Raw genomic sequence first — 23416 nt, forward strand, 5'->3', positions numbered from 1 at the left:
AGCAGCACGGTTCAATTCCCGTAACAGCCTCCCCGAACAGGTGCCAGAATGTGGCGACTAGGGGCTTTTCACAGTAACTTCATTTGAAGCCTACTTGTGACAATAAGCGATTTTCATTTTTCACATGGAGATAAGGCCGGGCGTATGTTAGCAGGTCAGCTCTGGAGGGAGGCAGCGGTAAGGGAAATTGTTCAGGTGAGGGATAAGGCAGGGAAGTTGGTGGTGCCTCCAGATCTGATTAACAAGGTCTTTGAGGAGTTTTATGAGAGGTTGTACAGGTCAGAGCCACCTGGGGGAGACCGGGAGATGCAGGAATTTCTAGATGGGTTGGAGTACCCGAGGTTAGGGGAGGGGGACAGGGCTACATTAGAAGGAGCGATAGTGGAGCAGGAGATAAAAGATGCGATTGGAAGGATGCAATTGGGGAAGGTGGCAGGACCGGATGGGTTTCCGGTGGAATATTATAAAAAATTCAAGGATAAGCTGGCACCCCTGATGGTGGGAATTTTTGAAGAGGCGATAGGGAAGGGGGTGTTGCCACAAGCTTTGGGGCAGGCATCGATTTCCCTGTTGCTAAAAAAAGATAAGGATCCAACGGAGTATGGGTCGTATAGGCCCATATCGCTTCTGAATGTGGACGCAAAGGTATTGGCGAAGATACTGGCGGGTAGGCTGGAGGAGTGCCTCCCGAAGGTGATAATAGGTGAAGGTCAGACAGGGTTCATGAGAGGGAGGCAGCTCTTTACGAACATTAGGAGGGTATTGAATGTTGTTATGGCAGCGGCGGAGGGGAAGGAAACAGAGGTGGTTGTGGCACTGGACGCTGAGAAGGCATTTGACCGGGTAGAATGGGGGTACTTGATGGCAGTTCTGGAGCGGTTTGGGATTGGACCAAGATTTGTGAACTGGGTAAAGCTACTATATAAGGAGCCGAGGGCGAGTGTCCGCACAAACAACATCAGCTCGAGATACCTTTCTCTCCACCGTGGGACTATGTCCCCCCTGCTGTTTACACTCGCGATTGTGCCGTCGGCCATCGCATTAAGAGGTTCGGGGGTATGGAAAGGAATAGTGCCGGGGGGAGGTAGAGCATAGGGTGTCCTTATATGGCGATGACTTGCTGTTATACGTGTCGGAACCGAGTGTGTCGAAAGGCGGAATATTGGAGCTGCTTCGAGTGTTTGGGTCTTTCTCGGGGTACAAACTAAATCGAGACAAGGCTGAGTATTTTGTGGTGTCTCGGCCGGGGGTGGGGGCAGGGGTGGGGGGGCTGCCATTCCGGAGAGCAGGGACTCACTTTAGGTACCTGGGGGTGCAGGTTGCCCGGGAGTGGGGGGGGGGGGGCTCCGCAGATACAACATCACTAGTTTGGTGGGGAGAGTGAAAGCCGATCTGGCAAGGTGGGACGGCCTTCCTCTGTCACTGGCGGGTCGGGTACAAGCCGTTAAAATGAACGTGTTGCCGCGATTTCTATTAATTTTGCAGTTCCTTCCGATTTTCCTGCCAAAGGCTTTTTTCAGGGAGATTGAGGGAAGGATTACTTTGTTCATATGGGGAGGGAAGGTGGCCAGAGTGAGAAAGGTGCTGCTACAGAGGGGAAAGCAGGCAGGGGGTTTGGGTCTCCCGAACCTGTTGTACTACTACTGGGCGGCGAATGTGGAGAAGGTGCGGAGCTGGGTCAGAGGGGTTGATTCTCAGTGGGTCAGAATGGAGGAGAGTTTGTGCAGAGGGTCGGGATTGAAAGCACTAGCAACAGCGCTGCTCCCTATAGCCCCGGGGAAGTACTCGGTGAGTCCGGTAATAATAGCTTCATTGAGAATTTGGAGGCAGTTTCGCCAACACTTTGGGTTGGGTTTAGGGTCAAGGGAAATGCCGATTCGGGGGAACCATAGATTTGAGCCAGGGAAGTGGGACGGAAATTTTTGGAAATGGGAGGAGAAGGGGATTAAGACACTAAAAGATTTGTTTCTTAGGGGTCGGTTTGCAGGATTGAAGGAGCTGGAAGCGAAGTATGGGCTGGAGCAGGGGGAAATGTTTCGACACATGCAGGTTCAAGATTTTGCCAGAAACGAGATACAGAGCTTCCCGGTGGAGCCATCCTCCACATTGTTGAAGGAGGTGCTGACGACAGGGGGACTGGAGAATGGGTAGTGTCGGCGGTTTATGGAGCTATTTTGGAAGAGGAGAAGGCACCACTGGAAGCGATCAAAGCAAAGTGGGAGGATGAGTTGGGAGATGATATGGAGGAGGGGTTCTGGTGTGAGGTGCTCCGGAGAGTGAATGCCTCCACCTCGTGCGCGAGGTTGGGGCTGATACAGCTGAAGGTGGTATACAGAGCACACCTCACGAGGGCGAAGGTGAGCCGCCCCCGCCGGTTTGGAGAATCGCCGGGGGGCGGCGTGAATCCCGCCCCCGCCGGCCGCCGAATTCTCCAGCACCAGAGATTCGGCGGGGGCGGGAATCGTGCCGCGCCAGTCGGCGGCCCCCCCCGGCGATTCTCCGGCCTGCGATGGGCGCGGCACGATTCCCGCCCCCGCCGAATGGCGGAGTCCATTCGGCCCCAGCTGGCGTGGCACCAAAGGCCTTCCACGCCAGCCTGCGGGAGGGCAAACACTCCTATGCGGGCCTATTCCCTAAAGGTGAGGGCTTGGCCCCTAAAGGTGCGGAGAAATCCGCACCTTTGGGGTGGCCCAACACCGGAGTGGTTCACGCCACTCCATCCTGCCGGGACCCCCCGTCCCGCCGGGTAGGGGAGAAACCCGCCCCATATTCGGGGTGTCAGTCCAGCCAGGGTTGGAAACGTGTGCGGAGGCAGATGTTGTAGCCTTCGCCTCATTGATCGCCCAAAGGCGGATCCTGATAGGTTGGAGAGCAACCTGTCCATCCTGTGCCCTGGCGTGGCGGGGGGACCTGTTGGAATTGTTGACTCTTGAGAAGGTTAAGTTTGAACTGAGGGGAAGGATGGAGGGGTTCTACAATTCATGGGCATTATTCACCATATACTTTCAAGAACTGGATAACATTGAACATTAGTTGGGGCGGGTGGATGGGAGGGTTGGGGGGAGGGGGGCTGCGTGTGTTCATGGCGACTATGGGTGATCCCCAATTCCTTTTTGTCATTTGTTTGTGTGAGCATGTGGACTAATGTTTAGGGTTTGGTGGGAGGGTGGGATCGTTGTTATTGATATGGGGATTGACATATTTGTTACTGATTATTGTTTATTGTTGGTGGGTGTACATTTGGGAGAAAATGTGAAAAACGAGGAGAATAAAAAAAAATTCTAAAAAAAGAATAGCAGAGTAGGCTCAAGGGGCCGAATGGCCTACTGCTGCTCCTAATTCATATGTTTGTGTGTTCGTCTGACTTATGAGGCACAAAATATATGATGCTTAACACAAGAGTTCATCAGCACCACAGTGCAAACCATTGTCTTTCATGGGGTAAAGCTCCCACCACCATCACAAATTAACTCCTAATTGTGACCACTTACACAAGCAGTCTGCCGACCAATCAAATTGTGGTTGATCTACTTTGCAACTACATTTGCCCATCTTTGATCCTATCCCACGATACCTTTACCTGACAAAAATGATAATTTTCAGTCTTGAAAGTTCCAATTGACTCCCAGGGTTCCAAAGCTTTAGAAGGAGGGGCTGCCACTTCGCCGGTGTGTGATTTCATTCAGAAACACCCTGCTCTCATTTTAGGATTGTGCCGCCCTGTTCTGGCTTTGCCCAGATATTGTCCACCCAAATACCTAGATTATTTTTCAAACTCCATCCGTTCATCCACTTAATCTTCCAAACTCAAATGGGCACAAATCAAAATTTTGCAGTTGACCTCCAAATTAGAATTCTCATAGAATTTAGAGTGCAAAAGGAGACCATTCGGCCCATCAACTCTGCATCAGCCCTTGGAAAGAGCACCCTACTTAAGCCCACGCCTCCATCCTATCCCCGTTAATCCAATAACCTACCTAACATTTTGGACACGAAGGGGCAATTTAGCATAGCCAATCCACCTAACCTGCACATCTTTGGACTGTGGGTGGAAACCGGAGCACCCGGAGGGAACCCCGCTGACACGGGGAGAAAGTGCAAACTCCACACAGTCACCCGAGGCAGGAGTTAAACCCGGGACCTTGGAGCTGTGAGGCAGCAGTGCTGACCACTGTGCCACTTGATCCTTTTAGCCCCGATAGGACCTTGGTAAAAGCCGTGCTGTTCTCCCATCAGTTGTCACATTGTCTGAACCTTGTTGAAGTATCTGCACCAGGTTTCCAGTCTATGATTGTTTCTATATACTCACAAAGGATCCCAGACTGTGGCCAAGCTCATGAGCCAGAGTGAGATGGACTATTCTCTGAGGAAGCTGGTTGCCGTAGTTCTTCACTGTGACCAGTCCTGTGTTCAGACGTTTAGAACAGATCCCTCCAAAAGACCCTGTGAGAAAGTGATTGTCAGTGGTTACACAACTGGGAGATGTATTGTCCGATAAAAGGTCCATTGTGAAAAACAATGACAGGCATTTTCTCTCATGGAAAAGAATGACTCCCAGGGATGAGGAAATTCAGTTATGTTGATAGATTGGAGAATTTGAGGTTGTTTTCCTCAGAAAAGGGAAGATTAAGAGAAGATTTTGAAAAAGGTGTTCAAAATCATGGTGAGTCGGGATAGAGTAGATCGGAAGAAACTGTTCCCATTGGTGGGAGGATCAAGAATGAGAGGACACAGATTTAAGGGGATTGACAAAAGAAGCAATCGCCACATGGAGAGAAACCATTTCACGCAGTCAGTAATTAGGATCTGGAAGGCACTGCCTGAGAGTGAGGGGGAGGCAGGGTCAATCCAGGCATTTAAGATGGAATTGGATTGTTATCTGAAAAGGAAGAATGTACTGGGTTACAGGGAGAGTGTTGTTGGAGTTGCACTCATCCAGACAAGGGGAGAGTATTCCATCACACCCCTGACTTGTGCCTTGTAGATGGTGGACAGGCTTTGGGGAGCCAGGAGATGAGTTACTCGCCGCAGGATTCCTCGCCTCTGACCTGCTGTTGTAGCCACAGTATTAATGTGGCTAGTCAGTTCAGTTTTTGGTCAATGTAACCCCAGTTTGTTGATAGTGGGGGACTCAGTGATGTTAATGCCATTGAATGTCATGGGGGGATGGTTAGATTCTCTCTTCTTGGAGATAGCCATTGCCTTTCACTTGTGTGGCGGTTTGTGGGGGCGTCATAGTGGCACAGTGGTTAGCACTGCTACCTCGCAACACCAGGAACCCAGCTTGAAATCCAGCCTTGGGTGACTGTCTATGTGGAGACTGCACGTTCGCCTCATGGCTGCATGGGTTTCCTTCGGGTGCTCATTTCCTCCCACAGTCCAAAGATGTGCAGGTTAGGTGGATTGGCCATGATACAAAAATAGCTCCTTAGCGCCAGGGATTTTCAGGTTATAGGATTACGGGACACGGAGGGGAGTGGGCCTAGGTAGGGTGCTCTTTCAGAAGGTCGGTGCAGACTTGATGGATCGAATGGCCTCCTTGTGCACTGAAGGGATTCGATGGTTCTATGATATGTTACTTGCCAATTGTCAGCCCAAGTCTGGATATTGTCCACGTCTTGCTGCTTTTGGACATAGATTAGACTACTTCAGCATCTGAGGACTCATGAACGGTGCTGAGCAGCGAACATCCCCACTTCTGACCTTATGATGGAATGAAGGTCATTGAAGCAGCTGAAGATGGTTGGGCCTAGGACATTACCCTGAAGTACTCCTGCAGTGAAGTCCTGGAGCTGAGATGTTTGACCTCCCACCACCACAATCATCTTCCTTTGTGCCAGGTATGATTCCAACTAGTGAAGAGTTTTCCTCCCGATCACTCCAGTTTTGCTCAAACTCCTTGAGGCCATTCTCGGTCAAATGCTGCCTTGATGTCAAGGGCGGTCACTGTCACCTCACCTCTGGAGTTCAGCTTCTTTGTTCATGTTTGAACCAAGACTGTAATGAGGTCAGGGGCTGTGTGACCCTGGCGGAACCCAAACTGAGTGTCAGTGAGCAGATTATTGCTGAGCAAGTGTCGCTTGATAGCGTTGTTCATGACGTCTTCCAACGTCTTCAGCTATCAGCCATAGTACCTCACTTTAAATCAGAAATATATGGATTCTCATCCCATTCAAGAAGCTTGAGCAGAAAAATGCAGGCAGAGTGCTGCACTGTCAGAGGAACTGTCTTTCCAACAAGACTATAAATCAAAGCTCTGTCGGGTCTCAGTTTAGTGTAAAATATCTCCTGGCCATTTCTGAAGAAAGGCGGGGATGTTCTCCTCAATGTCCTGACCTGTATTTATCCCTCGATCAACATCACAATAACAGGTCATTATCATTTGCAAATTGTGGGATCTTGCTGTGTGAAAATTAACGGCAATGTTTCTTATCTCACAAGAGTAACTGCACATCAGAAAAGTACTTCATTGGCTCTCAAACACTTTGTGACATTCTGAGGTTGTGAAGGGCGGTATAGAAATGCAATTCTTTCTTTCCATATCTCCTGAAACTGTTTAGTTGTGATAGTGCTATCACACAGTGAAAGACCTTGTGAAGATGACACACATTGTCCCCAAATTAACCTGATTCTAGCCTGAAGCTTACAAGCTATCCAGTTAAATGTAACCAGACGTATTAGCGAGAGGCAGCACGGTTTTGTGAACGGGTGGTTGTGTCTCACTAACTTGATAGAGTTTTTCGAGGAGGTCACAAAGATGATTGATGCAGGTAGGGCAGTGGATGTTGTCTATATTGGCTTCAGTAAGGCCTTTGACAAGGTCCCTCATGGCAGACTGGTACAAAAGGTGAAGTCACACGTGTGGTGTTGGGTGCTCTGGTGCACAGATGAGCCAACACAGTTGTATGTGGTACAACTCTATTTTATTATAACTCTTATAATACAGTTCGTTCTGGATACTCTGCACGTGCTGTCTCCCTGAGTGTGTTTGGCAATAGATGTGTCCTGGTTCTCCTCTGCAGCTAATCCTGACCACCAGGGGTCGTGTCTGTGCTTTTATATCTTTCTGTCATTGGTTGTGGTGTTGTGTGTTCTGATTTGTCTGTTGGTGTGTCTATCATGATGTGTGTGTTTGAATATCATGACATCCCCCCTTTTTACAAAGACAAGTACCTACGTGGTTATAAATATAATTGTGTCGTGAGTGCATCTAAGAGTGTGCGTTTGTGTTGTGTACAGCGTGTGTTTATGACGTAACTATTTACATGGGGCGATGTCGGGTGCGTCACACTAACAAGGTTGTACCATAACAAAACTTGGATGCGAGAGAAAAAAAAAACTTGAACATTGGTCCGGTCAGACGATATCTGGAACAATAAACAACAACAGGTTATAATACAGAAGTGTTTGACTTTGTGAACGTATTAACAGCGTTATAAGTCCAGTCTAATGGGTGACCGCCTCAAGAATGGGCTGGTCCTCAAGCCGGTTCAGCTGTGGAGATTTGGGGTCACACTGGTTCACCTTGGACTGTTGGAGGTGATGCTGTTGCCGAAGTCTCTACTTTACCATTTGTTGTACTTCGTGCAGTGCTTGGTTTTTTCATTCGTGCAAATATAACATTCAACATCTTTGTTAGTGGTGCCCTGGCTGTGGTTTGGTTCTGGTGGCGATGGAAGGGGCATGATCCGTGGCATCTCCACGAAGTCATCCTTGGAGAGAGAATTGTTGCTCGCATCAACGTCTGGCGATGGCGCGAGTTGGTGTGTCCATCTTGGACCGCCGGTGCTGGTTGCCACTGCCGACCCAGTGGGACTGCCACGCGATCCATTCCCTGTCGCCGTGGCATCTGCCGTCACCCTGAGCGTGCCATCACCGAGGCCGCGACACCGCCCGTCCGGAGCAAGGTCTGGCGTGCGCAAATCAGAGTCGGCGCTTGGCTGCTCCCCATCTGGAGTCCGGTCTGCCTTCCGTCGATGCCCCCCGTCCGGAGTCCCAACAGGTTCACTGGAGGCAGCCGAGATTCCCTGAAGCTGCACTTCTGGAGTCGGAACATGCAGGAATGCACCAACCAGTGGAGAGGCTCGAGCCATCGAGGGTGGAAGCGGTGCGCCGCCACCGCAGTTGTCAGTGGTCCCACCGTGATCGTTGAGTGCCTCGGTACGCACTAGGCGAGGTCTGTCACCTTGCACCTTTTGCATGGGAAGTGGGATGCTGTCGTCACTCGTCTCACATCCCGTGGATAGATCGTCATTAGCAGCTTGCTGTTCACTAGGGTTGGGTAAATTGTCAGAGTTTTCATCTGGTGGTGCACACCATGTCGGTGGACTGTCATTGTCTTGCCATTGTCCTTCATTTGGGCTTTTCTTCTTTGGAACTTTAAATCTTCCCCCAGACATTGCAGAACCTTGTTTATTACCCCCAAATTCTCCCATATGTATGGTCTCGAATATAGGATCCACTGTTTCTATCGACATTGTACCATTTTCCAAAGAACATTCCGTTTCACTTTTCTTCTCAGGTACCTCATATGTAACTTTGTTTAATGTACACGCCTTCATGGTCTCTGGGTCTGATTTTGCTGGGACTGGCATGGTCACAGTCTCTCTTTTACTGTTCTCAATTGCCCACATTATACTCCCCATACATAACTGCTTAATCACTGGGGTTAGTGTGGTACAATGAATAATCGGGTCGACCTTATCTGCATCTTCACCATTAGTGGAAAGCACACTTGGTTCACTTGAAACTGCTGTGGGTTTTAAATTCGTTATCTGGCTACTCGATGTCGGTGTCCTCAGGATTCTTGCTCCAATGTTCTGCTCAATAATCAGTGGAGTGTGTATAGGTTCAATGCAATTAATGTTCCCCTCCAGGTTTGAAGAGTCATTACTGACTAACTGCTGGTCTCCGAAGTTGGGATTTTGCGGCATTGTGTTGAAGGGAGACATTTGTCCCTGCTGTAGATATGATTCAGGTTGTGTTATTTCCATTACCTGAGGATCAATGTCTTGTCCATTTTTTCGATCCGTACTAAAACACTGGCAATTCTCAGTCTGCTCCTTGCAAGTTAAACATTCAATTAATTTCGTTAGCAAATCCTCAGCATCCTTCTGTGGCCGTGCAGCATTATTAATCTCTGTTCGGCTACAATGATCCTGAAGGTCAGCGCATAAACCTTTTTTCTTCGGGCTTGGACGAGGCGATTCCTTTGGCTTGTCTTCAGTTGGGCTTGAACAGTCTTCAGCGCTGTGCCCTTTATTGTAGCATGAGAGACCGTCATGGTCATGCTGCTGTGTAGTGGAGCATGGTAGGCTGTTATAGCCTTTTTGCTGTTCACGGGAGCATGGCAGACTTGCATCGTCTGCCGCTGGTTGGTCAGGAGAGGTTGCTAGACCCTCATGGTCTTGTTCCTGCAAGGACTGTGCTCTAGAGTCTTGCGTTCCTTCCATCGTGGAGTCCGTCCACGAGCTCTCTGTGGAGGCTTGTGACACTGGAGTCACTTCTTGTTCGTGCAAGGACTGCGCTCTGGAGTCTTGCGTTGCTTCTATCGTGGAGGTTGTCCACGAGCTCTCTGTGGAGGCTTGTGACACTGGAGTCACTTCTTGTTCGTGCAAGGACTGCGCTCTGGAGTCTTGCGTTGCTTCTATCGTGGAGGTTGTCCACGAGCTCTCTGTGGAGGCTTGTGACACTGGAGTCACTTCTTGTTCGTGCAAGGACTGCGCTCTGGAGTCTTGCGTTTCTGCAATTGTGGAGTCTGTCCACGAGCTTGCTGTGGAAGCTTGTGACACTGGAGTCACTTCTGGTTCATGCGAGGACTGCACTCTGGAGTCTTGCATGTCTTCTTTCATAGAGTCGGGAACGTTGAGCGGGATGTGGACCACGCTCTGTGTGGCAGCAGGGCACTCTCCGTGTGCTTGCACCGCTCCCTGTCTGTTAATGTCAGGCTGCAGCATCATCCGGTACTAATAAGTTGGAACGTCATATCTGCTGGATTGAAGATCCTCAAATCCGAAAAATGAATCCGCATCTGCGTCGGATTCAATGTGGGGGCTGCCAATGTGCAACACGACAGGTTCGTCCGAGTCATAGTCATATAGGACCACGGAGCTATCATTGGGCTCGCGAGGTCCGGAAACACTGTAAAAATCGTCATCGAAGTATTCAAGGTCGGAATCATCGGCTTGTGCGTAGGTAACTGCTTGTCGGAGGGTTCTTCGGAGGTTAAATTCATCTCCTGGGTCAATTTGCGGCACTGTGCTGTCATTCCAGGTGAAGGAAGGTTGTTTTACAGCTTTAACAGATTTTTGTTTTTTTGATTTGGGACGTTTCCCTTTTAAATTGGATTTGGGACATTCCCCTTTTAAATTGGTGCAGTCTGGGGCCTCTGACATCCTGACGCTCGGTATGTAGCACGTAGGAAGCGACTGCGCATGCTCAGATCGCTGTTCCTTTACCGATGGCCGTTTTCTTGACTGCGCATGCGCACATCTCGCGCATGCGCAAACGAAACTTTCGGTTCTGCGCACTTCTCGCGCAACTGTGCTAGCGTTATACCTTTAGCAAGATGGCCGCCGACCTCGACCCAGCCTTTTCTCAGGCCCGGGATTTCGGGCTCCGGGATCCCAGCCACGAGGTGAGTACTGCAGCTTTTCTTACCTTTAAGTCCCCATTGGATTGCGTATTCTTCACAGTACTTGGAGAATTTGCCCAGGACTGCCTGGTAATCGTGCCTTTGCTGCCTCCTGAAGAACCTGAACCTTCTGAACATTGCTCTTGCCCTTGCACCGGCGACGGTGAGGAGAAATTCAATTTTTTCCTTATCATCCAGGTCCTTGAGTTCAGCTGCCGCCAGGAACAACTCGAACATTTGCCGGAATCGCCGCCAGTTTTCGTGGAGGTCGCCGTCGCACTGGAGCGCCTGCGGAACCGGGAGCTCGTACATCATGCCTGGGCACTGCTGGTTGTCTCTGTACACTGAGGTATGCCGGCAGGTATCGATCCACTCCTGTACCATGTGGTGTTGGGTGCTCTGGTGCACAGATGAGCCAACACAGTTGTATGTGGTACAACTCTATTTTATTATAACTCTTATAATACAGTTCGTTCTGGATACTCTGCACGTGCTGTCTCCCTGAGTGTGTTTGGCAATAGATGTGTCCTGGTTCTCCTCTGCAGCTAATCCTGACCACCAGGGGTCGTGTCTGTGCTTTTATATCTTTCTGTCATTGGTTGTGGTGTTGTGTGTTCTGATTTGTCTGTTGGTGTGTCTATCATGATGTGTGTGTTTGAATATCATGACAACACGGGATCAGAGATGAGCTGGCAAGGTGGATACAGAACTGGCTGGGTCATAGAAGGCAGAGAGTAGCAATGGAAGGGTGCTTTTCTGATTGGAGGGATGTGATTAGTGGCGTTCCGCAGGGATCAGTGCTGGGACCTTTGCTGTTTGTAGTATATCTAAATGATTTGGAGGGAACTGTAACAGGTTTGATTAGTATGTTTGCGGACTACACAAAGGTTGGTGGAATTGCAGATAGCGATGAGGACTGTCAGAGGAGGCAGCAGGATTTAGATCATTTGGAGACTTGGGCAGAGAGATGGCAGATGGAGTTTAATCCATATAGATGTGAGGTAATGCATTTTGGAAGGTCTAATACAGGTAGGGAATACACAGTGAATGGTAGAACCCTCAAGAGTATTGACAGTCAGAGAGATATAGGTGTACAGGTCCACAGGTCACTGAAAGGGGCAACACAGGTGGAGAAGGTAGTCGAGAAGGCATATGGCATGCTTGCCTTCATTGGCCGGCGCATAGAGTATAAAAATTGGCAAGTCATGTTGCAGCTGTATAGAACCTTAGTTAGGCCACACTTGGAGTATAGTGTTCAATTCTGGTTGCCACACTACCAGAAGGATGTGGAGGCTTTAGAGAGAGGGTGCAGAAGAGATTTACCAGAATGTTGCCTGGTATGGAGGGCATTAGCTATGAGGAGAGGTTGAATAAACTCGATTTGTTCTCACTGGAACGAAGGAGGTTGAGGGGCGACCTGATAGAGGTCTACAAAATTATGAGGGGCATAGATAGAGTGCATAGTCAGAGACTTTTTCCCTGGGTAGAGGGGTCAATTACTAGGGGGCATAGGTGCGAGGGGAAAGGTTTAGAGGAGAGGTATGAGGCAAGTTTTTTTACACAGAGGGTAGTGGGTGCCTGGAACTCTCTGCCGGAGGAGGTGGTGGAAGCAGGGACGAAAGTGACGTTTAAGGGGCATCTTGACAAATACATGAATCGGATGGGAATAGAGGAATACGGACCCCGGAAGTGCAGAAGATTTTAGTTTAGACGGGCAGCATGGTCGGCGCAGGCTTGGAGGGCCGAAGGGCCTGTTCCTGTGCTGTACTTTTCTTTGTTCTTTGTTCTTCTTTGACTGAATGATATGCACCAAGGGGCAATGAATCTGTTATAACCTGCCTACTGACGATTGGCTGGGGACTAATGACTATCCCACAATCCTATGGGAGTATGAACTTCCCCAATGAGGGGGGCGGAGAAACTCCTACTATAAATAAGCTGGCCAGTCCAGGAACCAGGAGGAAGGAGAAGGTAGCAAGGGAAGTTACTGCTACTGTTATGTATATATTGTTATAGTAAATAAACATTATTATTTTGTATCCTTAAAACTCGTGCTGGATTCTTCGGGGCCCTTACAAAAGAATCCATCCGTGCTTTTATTACATGTACTTGTCCTACTCTTTAGCCTAGGATTGTGATCAAGTGTTGACTGAATGAGAGCAGTTCCTGGAATCTGGTGGCTGTGCAGCGCACAACTCAGAATTAGGCCAGTGTTAAACGTCAGGATACAGGGTCATGATGTCTCTGTAACAAGTGTCACAGAACCTACCCACTGTCGGAGAATCTGGGCAAGAGGAGGACCTTGTGTAGTCCCTTTGAGTGGAAGCTGCCTCATGAGAACCATTCTCCTGCTGTGCTGAGAGTGCTGGACCTCCTAGCTGGAGGACCCATGTGTTGTGTGAGAGAGGTGCGGAGGTGCGGAGGGCGTGCCTGAATGTCTCATTGACACCATGCTACATGTGAAAGAAAACTCTGTACTATGTCTGTACAAAGCTTACGCACCCTCCCACTGAGAGTCACTAAGATGCCACTCACTGAAGGATCATTTGCATGAGTAGCTTCCTCCTCAAGGACTGCAGTGACACCAAGGTAAACCTTGTATATTCTCAGTTAGCTGCATAGTCCCAATCTAGGAGATCGGAGCCCAGAATCTCTGACTTCATGAAATTGCCATCGTTCTCCGACTAAGGGCTTTCAGGCCCTCCTTTTTTAATAATAACCTTTATTGTCACAAGTAGGCTTACATTAGCACTACAATGAAGTTATTGTCAAAAGCCCCTAGTCGTCACATTCCGGCGCCTGTTCAGGTACACAGAGGGAGAATTCAGAATGTGCAATTCACCTAACAGCACGTCTCTGGGACTTGTGGGAGGAAACCGGAGCACCCGGAGGAAACCAACGTAGACACGGCCGGGATTCTCTCACCCGCCGCCGGGTCGGAAAATCCCCGCCCCGACACCAGCCTCCCCATTCTCCGCTGCCGTTATTTGGGCGCTCGTGAGAGCACCGACACGCCGGACGAGGGTAGTGGACAGCGGCCCCCCCCGGCGATTCTCCAGGCCCCGATGGGCCGAGTGGCCGACCAGTTTGGCCGAGTCCCGCCGGCATGGATTACGCAGCGGGGCCGGGAAGGTGAGTGTGTGGGGCCGTCCTGGAGAGGGGGGGGGTCCGTGTTTGGCCGAGTCCCACCGGCGTGGATTACACAGCGGGGAGGGGAAGGTGAATGTGCGGGGGCCGTCCTGGAGAGGGGGGGGGGGTCTGAGTTTGGCTGAGTCCCGCCAGCGTGGATTACGCAGCGGGGAGGGGAAGGTGAGTGTGTGGGGCCGTCCTGGAGAGGGGGGGGGTCCGAGTTTGGCCGGGTCCCGCCGGCATGGATCACGCAGCGGGGAGGGGATGGTGAGTGTGCGGGGGCCGTCCTGGAGAGGGAGGGAGATCCGACCCGGGGGGGGGGGCCCCACGGTGGCCTGTCCCGCGATCGGGGCCTACCGATCGGTGGGCGGGCTGGTTCCGTGGGGGCCTACTTTACTCCGCGCCGAGACCCTGTAGGGCTCCGCCATATTGCCCGGGGGCCGGCGCGGAGAAGGGAACCCCCGCGCAGGCGCGGAATCACACCGGCCATTCCGCACATGTGCGAACTCGCGCCGGCTGGAGCTGCGGGAACCACTCAGACGCCAACCTAGCCCCGTAGGAAGGTGAGAATTCCTTACTTTCGGTGTCCGTTGATGCCGGAGTCGTTAGCGCCGACTTTCACGCCGGCGTGGGGACATAGCCCCATTATTAGAGAATCCGGCCCGGGAAGAACGTGGAGACTCCGCACAGACAGTGACCAAAGCCGGGAATCGAACCTGGGACCCTGATGCTCTGAAGCCACAGTGCTAACCAGTATGCTACTGTGCTGCCCCTAGCAGCTGGGCTTGCTCACTGAGGGTCACCCAGTTTACCATCCTCATTATACCATGTTGGCTTTGGGCTGAATGAGGTGGCTTCAGCAGAGGCCATTTTCAAGGTTCCCAATAGCTGTCTGACACACCAGTAGCACTGAAAGAGGGAAATGTTTCGAATACATCCTCACAGTAACGTATTAACAAGCAATCTTTACCTCTCAGAATATGTCCAGGGTGACAATGCTGGCTCACAACGCCAGGGACCCGGGTTTAATTCCAGCCTTGGTGATTGTCTGTGTGGAGTTCTCCCCATGACTGCGAGGGTTTACTCCGGGTGCTCCAGTTTCCTGCCACAGTTCAAAGATGTGCAGGTTAGGTGGATTGGCCAAGATAAATTGCCCTTAGTGTCCAGGGATGTGCCGGTTAGATTGCAGAGATAGGGCAGGTTGGGCAGGGGAGTGGATCTGGGTAGTGCTATCTTTTGGAGAGTTTGTGCAGACTTGATGGGCCGAATTGTAGGGATTCTATGACAAGACTCAATGATGGTCAGGATCTCAGCCAGCTGGCTAAACCAGCACAGGTACAACACAGTATGGTGCATCCACCTGCGTAAAGCCAAATCCAGCAGTGACCTACAGCTGGTCAAAACAGTGCAGCACAACTAGAGCAGCATGAGAACGATTCCAGGGTCCACAGAATATTGGTTTTCCGATGTGTAAAAACAATAAAGTTCATCTTACATTTGTATGAGTCTGAGTCATTACCTCTGGAAGGCGCAAAGTTTTACACAGAAAATTGAGTTTGAAAATTTGAGTTATTTTTAGTGTAGTCACTGTAACCAAATAAAACATACATGGCACAGCCAATATCTTGTGCAGAGCTTTGGGTTCAGAGTCTACCTTCTGGATTCACTGGACTGGATTAGCCAAAGATTGATGCTAAATATAAAAACTCATCACTATCAACAGGCTGAGGCCTCTGCTGAGATCCCAAAGTATTCCTTCCAAAGTCACATGAATTTAAAGAGCATACATTGTCACATCCTCCCTTTCTCTGTCCGTAACCAGATACTTTAATTTAACTGACTGGGTGTGTGGCACAGTGGTTAGCACTGCTGCCTCACAGTGCCAGGGACCCGGGTTCGATTGTGGCCTTGGGTGACTTTCTGTGTGGAGTTTGCACGTTCTCCGAGTGTCTGCGTGGGTTTCCTCCGGGTGCTCCAGTTTCCTCCTACAGTCCAAATATGTGCAGGTTAGGTGGATTGCCCATGATCAATGCGCAGGGTTACTAGGATAGGGCGGCGGAGTTCTCGACCTTTTCCTGTGGACCTGTTCACTATCCGATGTACTATCTGAACTGGCACTGCGTTTCTGTGCCCTCCATTTTTGAACTTCGTTTTCCCAATCCATTGTCTTGACTCCTTCCCCTGAATGCTGTACATTCAACCAATGTTTATACTTTCCAGTGGCCTTCCCTGCTCTACTAATAACAGTTGCATCCTTCCATTGACTAGACCCTTCAGGCAAGTATGTCACTTTTGTACCAACTTTTGGCAGTTGCCCTTTCAGAAAAATGGCCTGTTCTAATTCATCAGAAGTGTTGTGTTCCTCCACAGAAACCCTGTCTATATCAGTTAATTGGTCCTCATAGTTCTGTAACACGTGCGTACCAGATGACTCTGGTTCCTCGTCGTGTTTGTCTGCTCTGTCTAAGTTTGAAAATTTGTAATCTGTACCCATTATCCTTGATGAATGTACACTAACAGTTTGATTACCATGTTGCAAAATAATTGTTTTGCCATCTCTGCCTATGATCTTTCCTGGGCCTTTCCATTCATTAGAATTGTCTCTCTTATAGTATACCATGCCTCCTTGCTGAAAAACGGCATCTGATTGCCATAAGTTATGTCTAAAACATCTGTGAATTCTTTCAGAGACTTCTGCTTCCAAAAAAGCTTTTCTACTGCGATGTAATGATTTAAATGTTCAGCAAAACCAGAGCTAGTTGTAGTCCCCTCTCAAGCTGGAGGCTGGTCATCCAAAATGAACGGAATTTTAGGATTTCTACCAAACACAAATTGATAAGGACTATAGCCCCCAACCATCTGCAATGAATTCTTTGCATGTACTGCCCATGCTAAAGCTGAATTTAGCCTGCAATTTGGTCGATCTGCCAAAATTTTCCAAAGCATGTCATCGATGACAGCATGATTTATTTCACAGACACCATTACTAAATGGGCTTTCTGCAGCCGTATTCATAACTCTGATATTCATGTTTTCACACGTATCCCTAAACTCATCATTAGCAAATTCTCCCCCATTGTCTGTAAGGCATTTTTTATTTTTTAAAAAAAAAAATTTATTCTCCTTTTTCACATTTTCTCCCACATTTACACCCATCAACAATAAACAATAATCGGCAAGATATGTCAATCCCCATAATAACAACGATCCCATCTGCCCACCAACCCCCAAACCTCAACCCGCATGTTTACATAAACAAATGACAAAAAGGAATCAGGGATTACCCGTAGTCACCCTTAATCTACACAGCTCCCCACCCCCCCCGCCCCCCCCCACCCACCCCACCCCCAACCAATGCCATCCAGCCTCTGAGAGAGTACCGTACATGATACCCCAGAGTTGTAACCCCACCCCCCACCCCAAGTCTCCAGCTCCTCCCGTCCACTGTGTAGCCATGTAAAATGGCTGCGTTCCGATTAATCTGGCCAAAACCCAGTTTAAAACAGCTAACCCGAAAGACTGCTGGGAAAAGCAGCCAAGAAGACACAAGCAGGCAGCTGCAGACAGTTTTGCATATTCAGCTCTGGGAAGGTAGCCCAGATCGATACTCAGGGCTATCAACAGCCCATCAACCCAGGTATCCGCAGTTGCATTCAGGACTGTTTACACCTAATCTACTCAGACATCCACAGTTAAATCGGCTATCCCTGGGAACAATTGCAACATATTAGCAATTGAATACCGGGCCAGACCTGTCGGCGCCTGCAGTGGCCGAAACAAAGACAGGTGAGCGACCACCCCCCGATCGAGGAATCGCCTCACCATTGGACACATCGACCCCAGAGATTGGGGACAGAATCCAATCACTTGGGACTCAGGGTCAAGGGCCGCCCCGGGAGGCGGGAAGCCCCTGGGCCCTATAAACGTGAAGGTCCAAGTTCAGATCTCTCTCTCTCTCCTCTTCGCCTGCTCGAGACCTTCACAAGACCAGCCACCGGCAACTGTAAGTTTGAATCCAGCGATCGCTATCCGGTAGAGACACCTAGCCACCGACCTGTAGCAGCCTTTTGAATCCCGCGGGCCAGATCTGATTGGACAAGCCATTTGTTTCCCTGACCTGGTGGGCTCTTCCTAAAGTTAAGTATTGGCCAGTAGTGATCGGTTTTTTATATAGAAAGTAGTATTAGGGTATTAATATTGCTTGTTGTATATAATAAATGACCGTTGTTTTAATCCTTACTAAGCGGTGTGCTGTATTATTAATCATAACCTGAACTTGAACCACGTGGCGGTATCACCTGGCGACTTATGAGCAAAGGTGACGTAATCAGAGCAAATAGACTAAGGTTAAAAAGAGCAACATAATTGGCGACATCCTGACGGGACCCGACTTAGAAGTGGAAAACCACTCCGGGAGAACCCCAACATTTTGAATTAGAATCCAATCGGAAACAAAACAAAAAAAAACCCACAAGTGTTCAAGCGGTTCTGGTTAATAATTCACAATTCGGAAGTGTGTGTATGCATGCGTAACTAACAGGGTTATAAGGCAAAACTGATAGATTTTTTGTTGCGTCAAAACTATCGGCAGTTGGTATTTCGGAAATTAGCGCAAGCCGTACCCGTATCTACCACACCACCTTGGCCCCCTGTTCCAAATTCGAACGTAACGAGCAGATAAGAGAGAGCCATGCAGGCAATGCAAGCGATGCAGCGCCTCATGAACCCCGAAGATTTTGCTGTCGCACCAGTCAGCAGCGTAGGAGCGGGACAGTGTCCCATTTGGGAAGTGGAAATCCGCAAATTTCTGCAGGGCAAAGGATGGCCCGTGTAGAAGGATTTCTGCAGTAACGACGACTCAGGTCCTGGAGGTATAGGGCATACTTGGTGGGAGAACCTGAGTGAGATTCACAGAAAGAGTTTAGCAAAAGCGCGCAAACCGATGGCAATCGTGTCCTGCATGGCACAATTGCGAGGCACAGAGGAGGTCGTCAGGACGCTCCGCAAGGAAAGAGAAGGCATACATCGGATAAGTAAAACCGATATATGTGAAATTGAGAAAGAGAACCACGAATTGAAAGGGAAATTAGCAGCAAAGGACCAAGAGGTGGCTGACGCCAAACGGGGTCACCAATCTTGTCTGGCACACTTGAGTAGTTTCCAGTCACAGTATGAGAAGGCTTATCAGGACCTGCAGCGTGCAGTCCTGGTAAAGAAAGAAACAGAAAACCAGTTAGAGAAGCTCCAGAAACAATGCAGTGATCTCAAGGCAGCCTTGAGAGCGCTCCACACCACAACAACGGAACAAAGGCAGAGTACTTTGGACCATGCAAAGTGCCGAAAGCAGATTGCAGACTTGAAAGCACTGCTTTCTGTCCAAAAGGGATTTCAAGAAACCTTTGGGGAAAGTTTAGAACAGGAAGATGGCCCTGATTGGGAAGAATTGCAGGAGACAGCGCAGAGATATGTTCAGGGAGCATGTGCGCAGGAAAAACCCCAAAGGAGGAAAGCACCCCCACCCCCCACACAACAGATAATACAGGCTCCCATGAACCCTGTAACGACCCACCGCACCGCCACAGCAGACGCGGCGGACGTCTTATATTCCACCCCCCTCACAGTGACCCAATTACGGGACGCGTGTGCCAAAATCACACCGTTCCTCCCCGCTTCAGACCCACACCATTTCTTTGCCACCGTCGAACACCAGGCGACCATGTACGGCCTGGATGAGAAAGAGAAGGTAAAGCTCACGGTCCTCAGCTTAGACCCATCGGTCGCAGCAGCCCTTCCTGACCCACAGAATGTAGGAGGAGGCACCCTTGCAGAAATGCATACCGCGATCCTGGATGCGATCGGGTACAACCGGGGCGACCCCGTAGACGGTCTAAATAAGTGCCGACAGAAAAAGTCTGAACACCCCACAGCGTTCGCAGGACGCTTGTGGATTCACTTCGAAGCCGTTTTCGGAAATGTAGATCGTGCCCATTTGTCCGCAGACAATACGGCCAAATAGACCCGCACCCTTATCTCCCATGCCACAGAGGCAGGACAAAAAGCCTGTACGAATTATGACCCCTCAGAGGAAGCCCACAATGAGAAATGGGTTTTAAAAAGACTGTCCCGCGCCTGGGAGCAGTCTGTACAAAGCAAACCCACAGTTAAAAATCCCGAAGAACAGCAGGCAGAAGCAGACAAACCCGCAGTTAGGGAACCCGAGGAAGAGCAAGCAGACATGCATCCAGTTAAAACGCACCAGAACCCTGCATGGGTAAATGAAGGAAGGAACAGCCCCCCACAGAAACCACCGGAATGTTACAACTGTGGGCAGCCAGGACACTTCGCCCGAGATTGCAGGAGACCCCCACCAGCTAGACTAGCACCAGATATGAAAGAGAACACCACCCACAGCAGCTACAAGGTCCCAGCTGCCCCATGCAAACTGTGAGCGCTTACCCACCACTTCTCATGGCAGCGTTACCTCAGCAAGGCCACTTCATTTTTGTTTCACTCCTCCTTCCTTTCTTCTTTGGTCACGCTGCACTCCCTCCATATACTAATTACACCCCAGCCCAAATGTGATTTACGATGTCCCGTATTCTGATGGAACCTGCAGAATGTTTTATGTTGTCTGTCTGTTTGTTAAATGTTGTTCGTCCTACAGGAGAATGTTCTCACCGCCCCACACCCATTCACCTGAACTTTTAGCTCTTTTCCAATTGGACAAGCCAGACGCTTGTTCAGCGGTACCAACTTGTCCACAGATACCTGGTCACCAGACCAGACGCCCATTCAGAGGAACTAGCTTTTCAGCTGATACGTGGTCACCAGACCAGACGCCCGATCGTAGCTACTCTTCCGATTTGATGGTAGAATCAGAACAGTAACCCCACCATGATGACTACATTTTTGTCCGTTCTTTGGTCGCTCAGGCAGTGGAGAAACGGCGTGAGACCCGCCCTGCCTGGGGACCCCCCCGTTGGTCAAAAACGCTCGGGTAGGGAAGATACGGTATTGGTAGCCGTCCTACCCGGGGACTCCACCCAAGTCTTACCCGTCGCGGCCCACACGCACCTCATTCGACCTTTTCTTTCAAAAACAGTTTATTTTATTTAGACAACATTTGGGTTGCTGCCACATGCTATTTACATCCTGGAACATTTGGATGATAAACCTAGCATTGGTCCACCATTGGGAAGTGTGCCGTGTTTTGAAGAAAAAAATGGGGGGAGAGTCACATACTGTGACCAATTATAAGGGTTTAATTGGCCCCAAGAAGGACAGACACACTAACACACCAGATATTAAACCAAAGTATTTACACACACTACGCTTGTCTTACAGAACTCCAGAAGCTCCAAGTCCGGAGAAAACCAGCAAAAACAGGAAAAGGAAAGAAAGAAGACAGCCATGAGGACTCCTTTCTTCGTGCTCAACATGTTTGTTATGGACTTTTGTTGAGCGGGAACGCGGACCCCATCACTCCAAACCCCTTTACTGTTAACACTTCACTGAATAATAAAACATGCACTGGCGGTTTTTCCTGTAAATAAAAAGAAAATGTATGGAAATGTATGATCCTGAGCTTGACTGCCAAGCCAGGAAAGAATATATTAAATGTTGTGATTGTTATTGTATGTTTAGAGAGATAAGATTGTATAATGCTTGAAAAATTGTTTAGGTAAAATTAGAGGTTCCCAGTTAATTTTTTTATAGATACATGCCCCTGCCTGACATAGCGCCCTCAAGAATTGTTTAGGTAAATTTTTGTGCATAGCTAGGGTCAGAGTAGTGGCCAAGTGGGAGGTGCCCCCCCAGTCGGGAAACGAAGAGGACAAAATTTATGTGATCCTTCACGCTTCGCGTTAGGATCACAAGGCGGGAATGTAGCCATGTAAAATGGCTGCGTTCCGATTAATCTGGCCAAAACCCAGTTTAAAACGGCTAACCCGAAAGACTGCTGGGAAAAGCAGCCAAAAAGACACAAGCAGGCAGCTGCAGACAGGTTTGCATATTCAGCTCTGGGAACGTAGCCCAGATCGATACTCAGGGCTATCAACAGCCCATCAACCCAGGTATCCGCAGTTGCATTCAGGACTGTTTACACCTAATCTACTCAGACATCCACAGTTAAATCAGCTATCCCCGGGAACAATTGCAACATATTAGCAATTGAATACCGGGCCACACCTGTCGGCGCCGGCAGTGGCCGAAACAAAGACAGGTGAGCGACCACCCCCCCGATCGAGGAATCACATCACCATTGGACACATCGACCCCAGGGATTGGGGACAGAATCCAATCACGTGGGACTCAGGGTCAAGGGCCGCCCCGGGAGGCGGGAAGCCCCTGGGCCCTATAAAAGTGAGGGGCCAAGTTCAGATCTCTCTCTCTCTCATCTTCGCCTGCTCGAGACCTTCGCAAGACCAGCCACGGGCAACTGTAAGTTTGAATCCAACGATCGCTATCCAGTAGAGACACCTAGCCACCGACCTGTAGCAGCCTTTTGAATCCCGCGGGGCAGATCTGATTGGACAAGCCATTTGTTTCCCTGACCTGGTGGGCTCTTCCTAAAGTTAAGTATTGGCCAGTAGTGATAGGTTTATTATATAGAAAGTAGTATTAGGGTATTAATATTGCTTGCTGTATATAATAAATGACTGTTGTTTTAATCCTTACTAAGCGGTGTGCTGTATTATTAATCATAACCTGAACTTGAACCACGTAGCAGTATCATAAAGGTACCTGGCGACTCATGAGCAAAGGTGACGTAATCAGAGCAAATAGACTAAGGTTAAAAAGAGCAACAACTGCCTCTTGTAAAACTCCTCCTCCCAACCTCGGTTCCCTCCCTCCAACTTTCCACCCCGGCTAGACCACTCGGACCCTGTTCTGCCAGGCTCCGATGGCCGCAGCCCCTCCCTCACCTCACTCCCGTTCACTGGCCGGCTTAAACCGGCCAGCGTGGAGGCCCCCGCCCGGGTCCCTTTCCCCCTTGCCCGGCCCGAGGAAAGCCCAAAGATCCCCTTTTAGCACACAAACCCCACATATCCATCTACACCCCAAAGGGCCCTCACTTCGAGTGAAAGTCCCGTCCCTTCCCTTGTCCAAATATATACAGTAGTCACAGTAGAAAACAATACAGGGAAATCTATTGTCAACTTGTCAGACTACACCCTTCAACCAGATGAAATCGAAGTCCTCAGCAGAGGGCTCAATTTCTGCACCACCACCAAAATGGACCCCATCAGTCTCGCGGCAGACACGGAGGAATTCATCAGGCGAATGAGGCTCCGGGAATTCTTCCACAGACCGCAAGAGGCCAACAGCGAACCCAAGCAGACTACCAATGAACCGGAACAGCAGACCGAGAGATCTGCGGTGCGGCAACCGAAGAGGAAAGAGTCGAATTGGACCCCACCGGAAGGCCGCTGCCTTAGACTCGACATGTATGCCCAAGCCGTCAGGAGTCGCGTCAATGCCAGATTCATCAGTTGCATTCACAAGACCGCCCCGAACGTCACCCAAGCACAACGCAATGCCATCCGCGCTCTCAAGACCAACCACAGCATCGTCATCAAACCAGCAGACAAAGGGGGGGGCCACTGTCGTACTGAACAGAACGGACTACTGCAAAGAAGTATACCGACAACT

General features: G+C 49.7%; 1 protein-coding gene across 2 annotated transcripts in view; it reads right to left on the reverse strand.

Annotated features, from left to right (window-relative positions):
- LOC140395293 (disintegrin and metalloproteinase domain-containing protein 10) overlaps window positions 1-23416 on the reverse strand; it is a 209515-nt gene that overhangs the window by 56125 nt on the left and 129974 nt on the right. For both annotated transcript variants that reach the window (XM_072482880.1, XM_072482879.1), the window contains one exon: window positions 4310-4443. In XM_072482880.1, the coding sequence (XP_072338981.1) occupies window positions 4310-4443 (134 nt within the window). The remainder of the gene's footprint in view (window positions 1-4309; window positions 4444-23416) is intronic.

Source organism: Scyliorhinus torazame, chromosome 18 (genome assembly GCF_047496885.1).
Source record: "Scyliorhinus torazame isolate Kashiwa2021f chromosome 18, sScyTor2.1, whole genome shotgun sequence".
NCBI classification, from domain to species: Eukaryota; Metazoa; Chordata; class Chondrichthyes; order Carcharhiniformes; family Scyliorhinidae; genus Scyliorhinus; species Scyliorhinus torazame.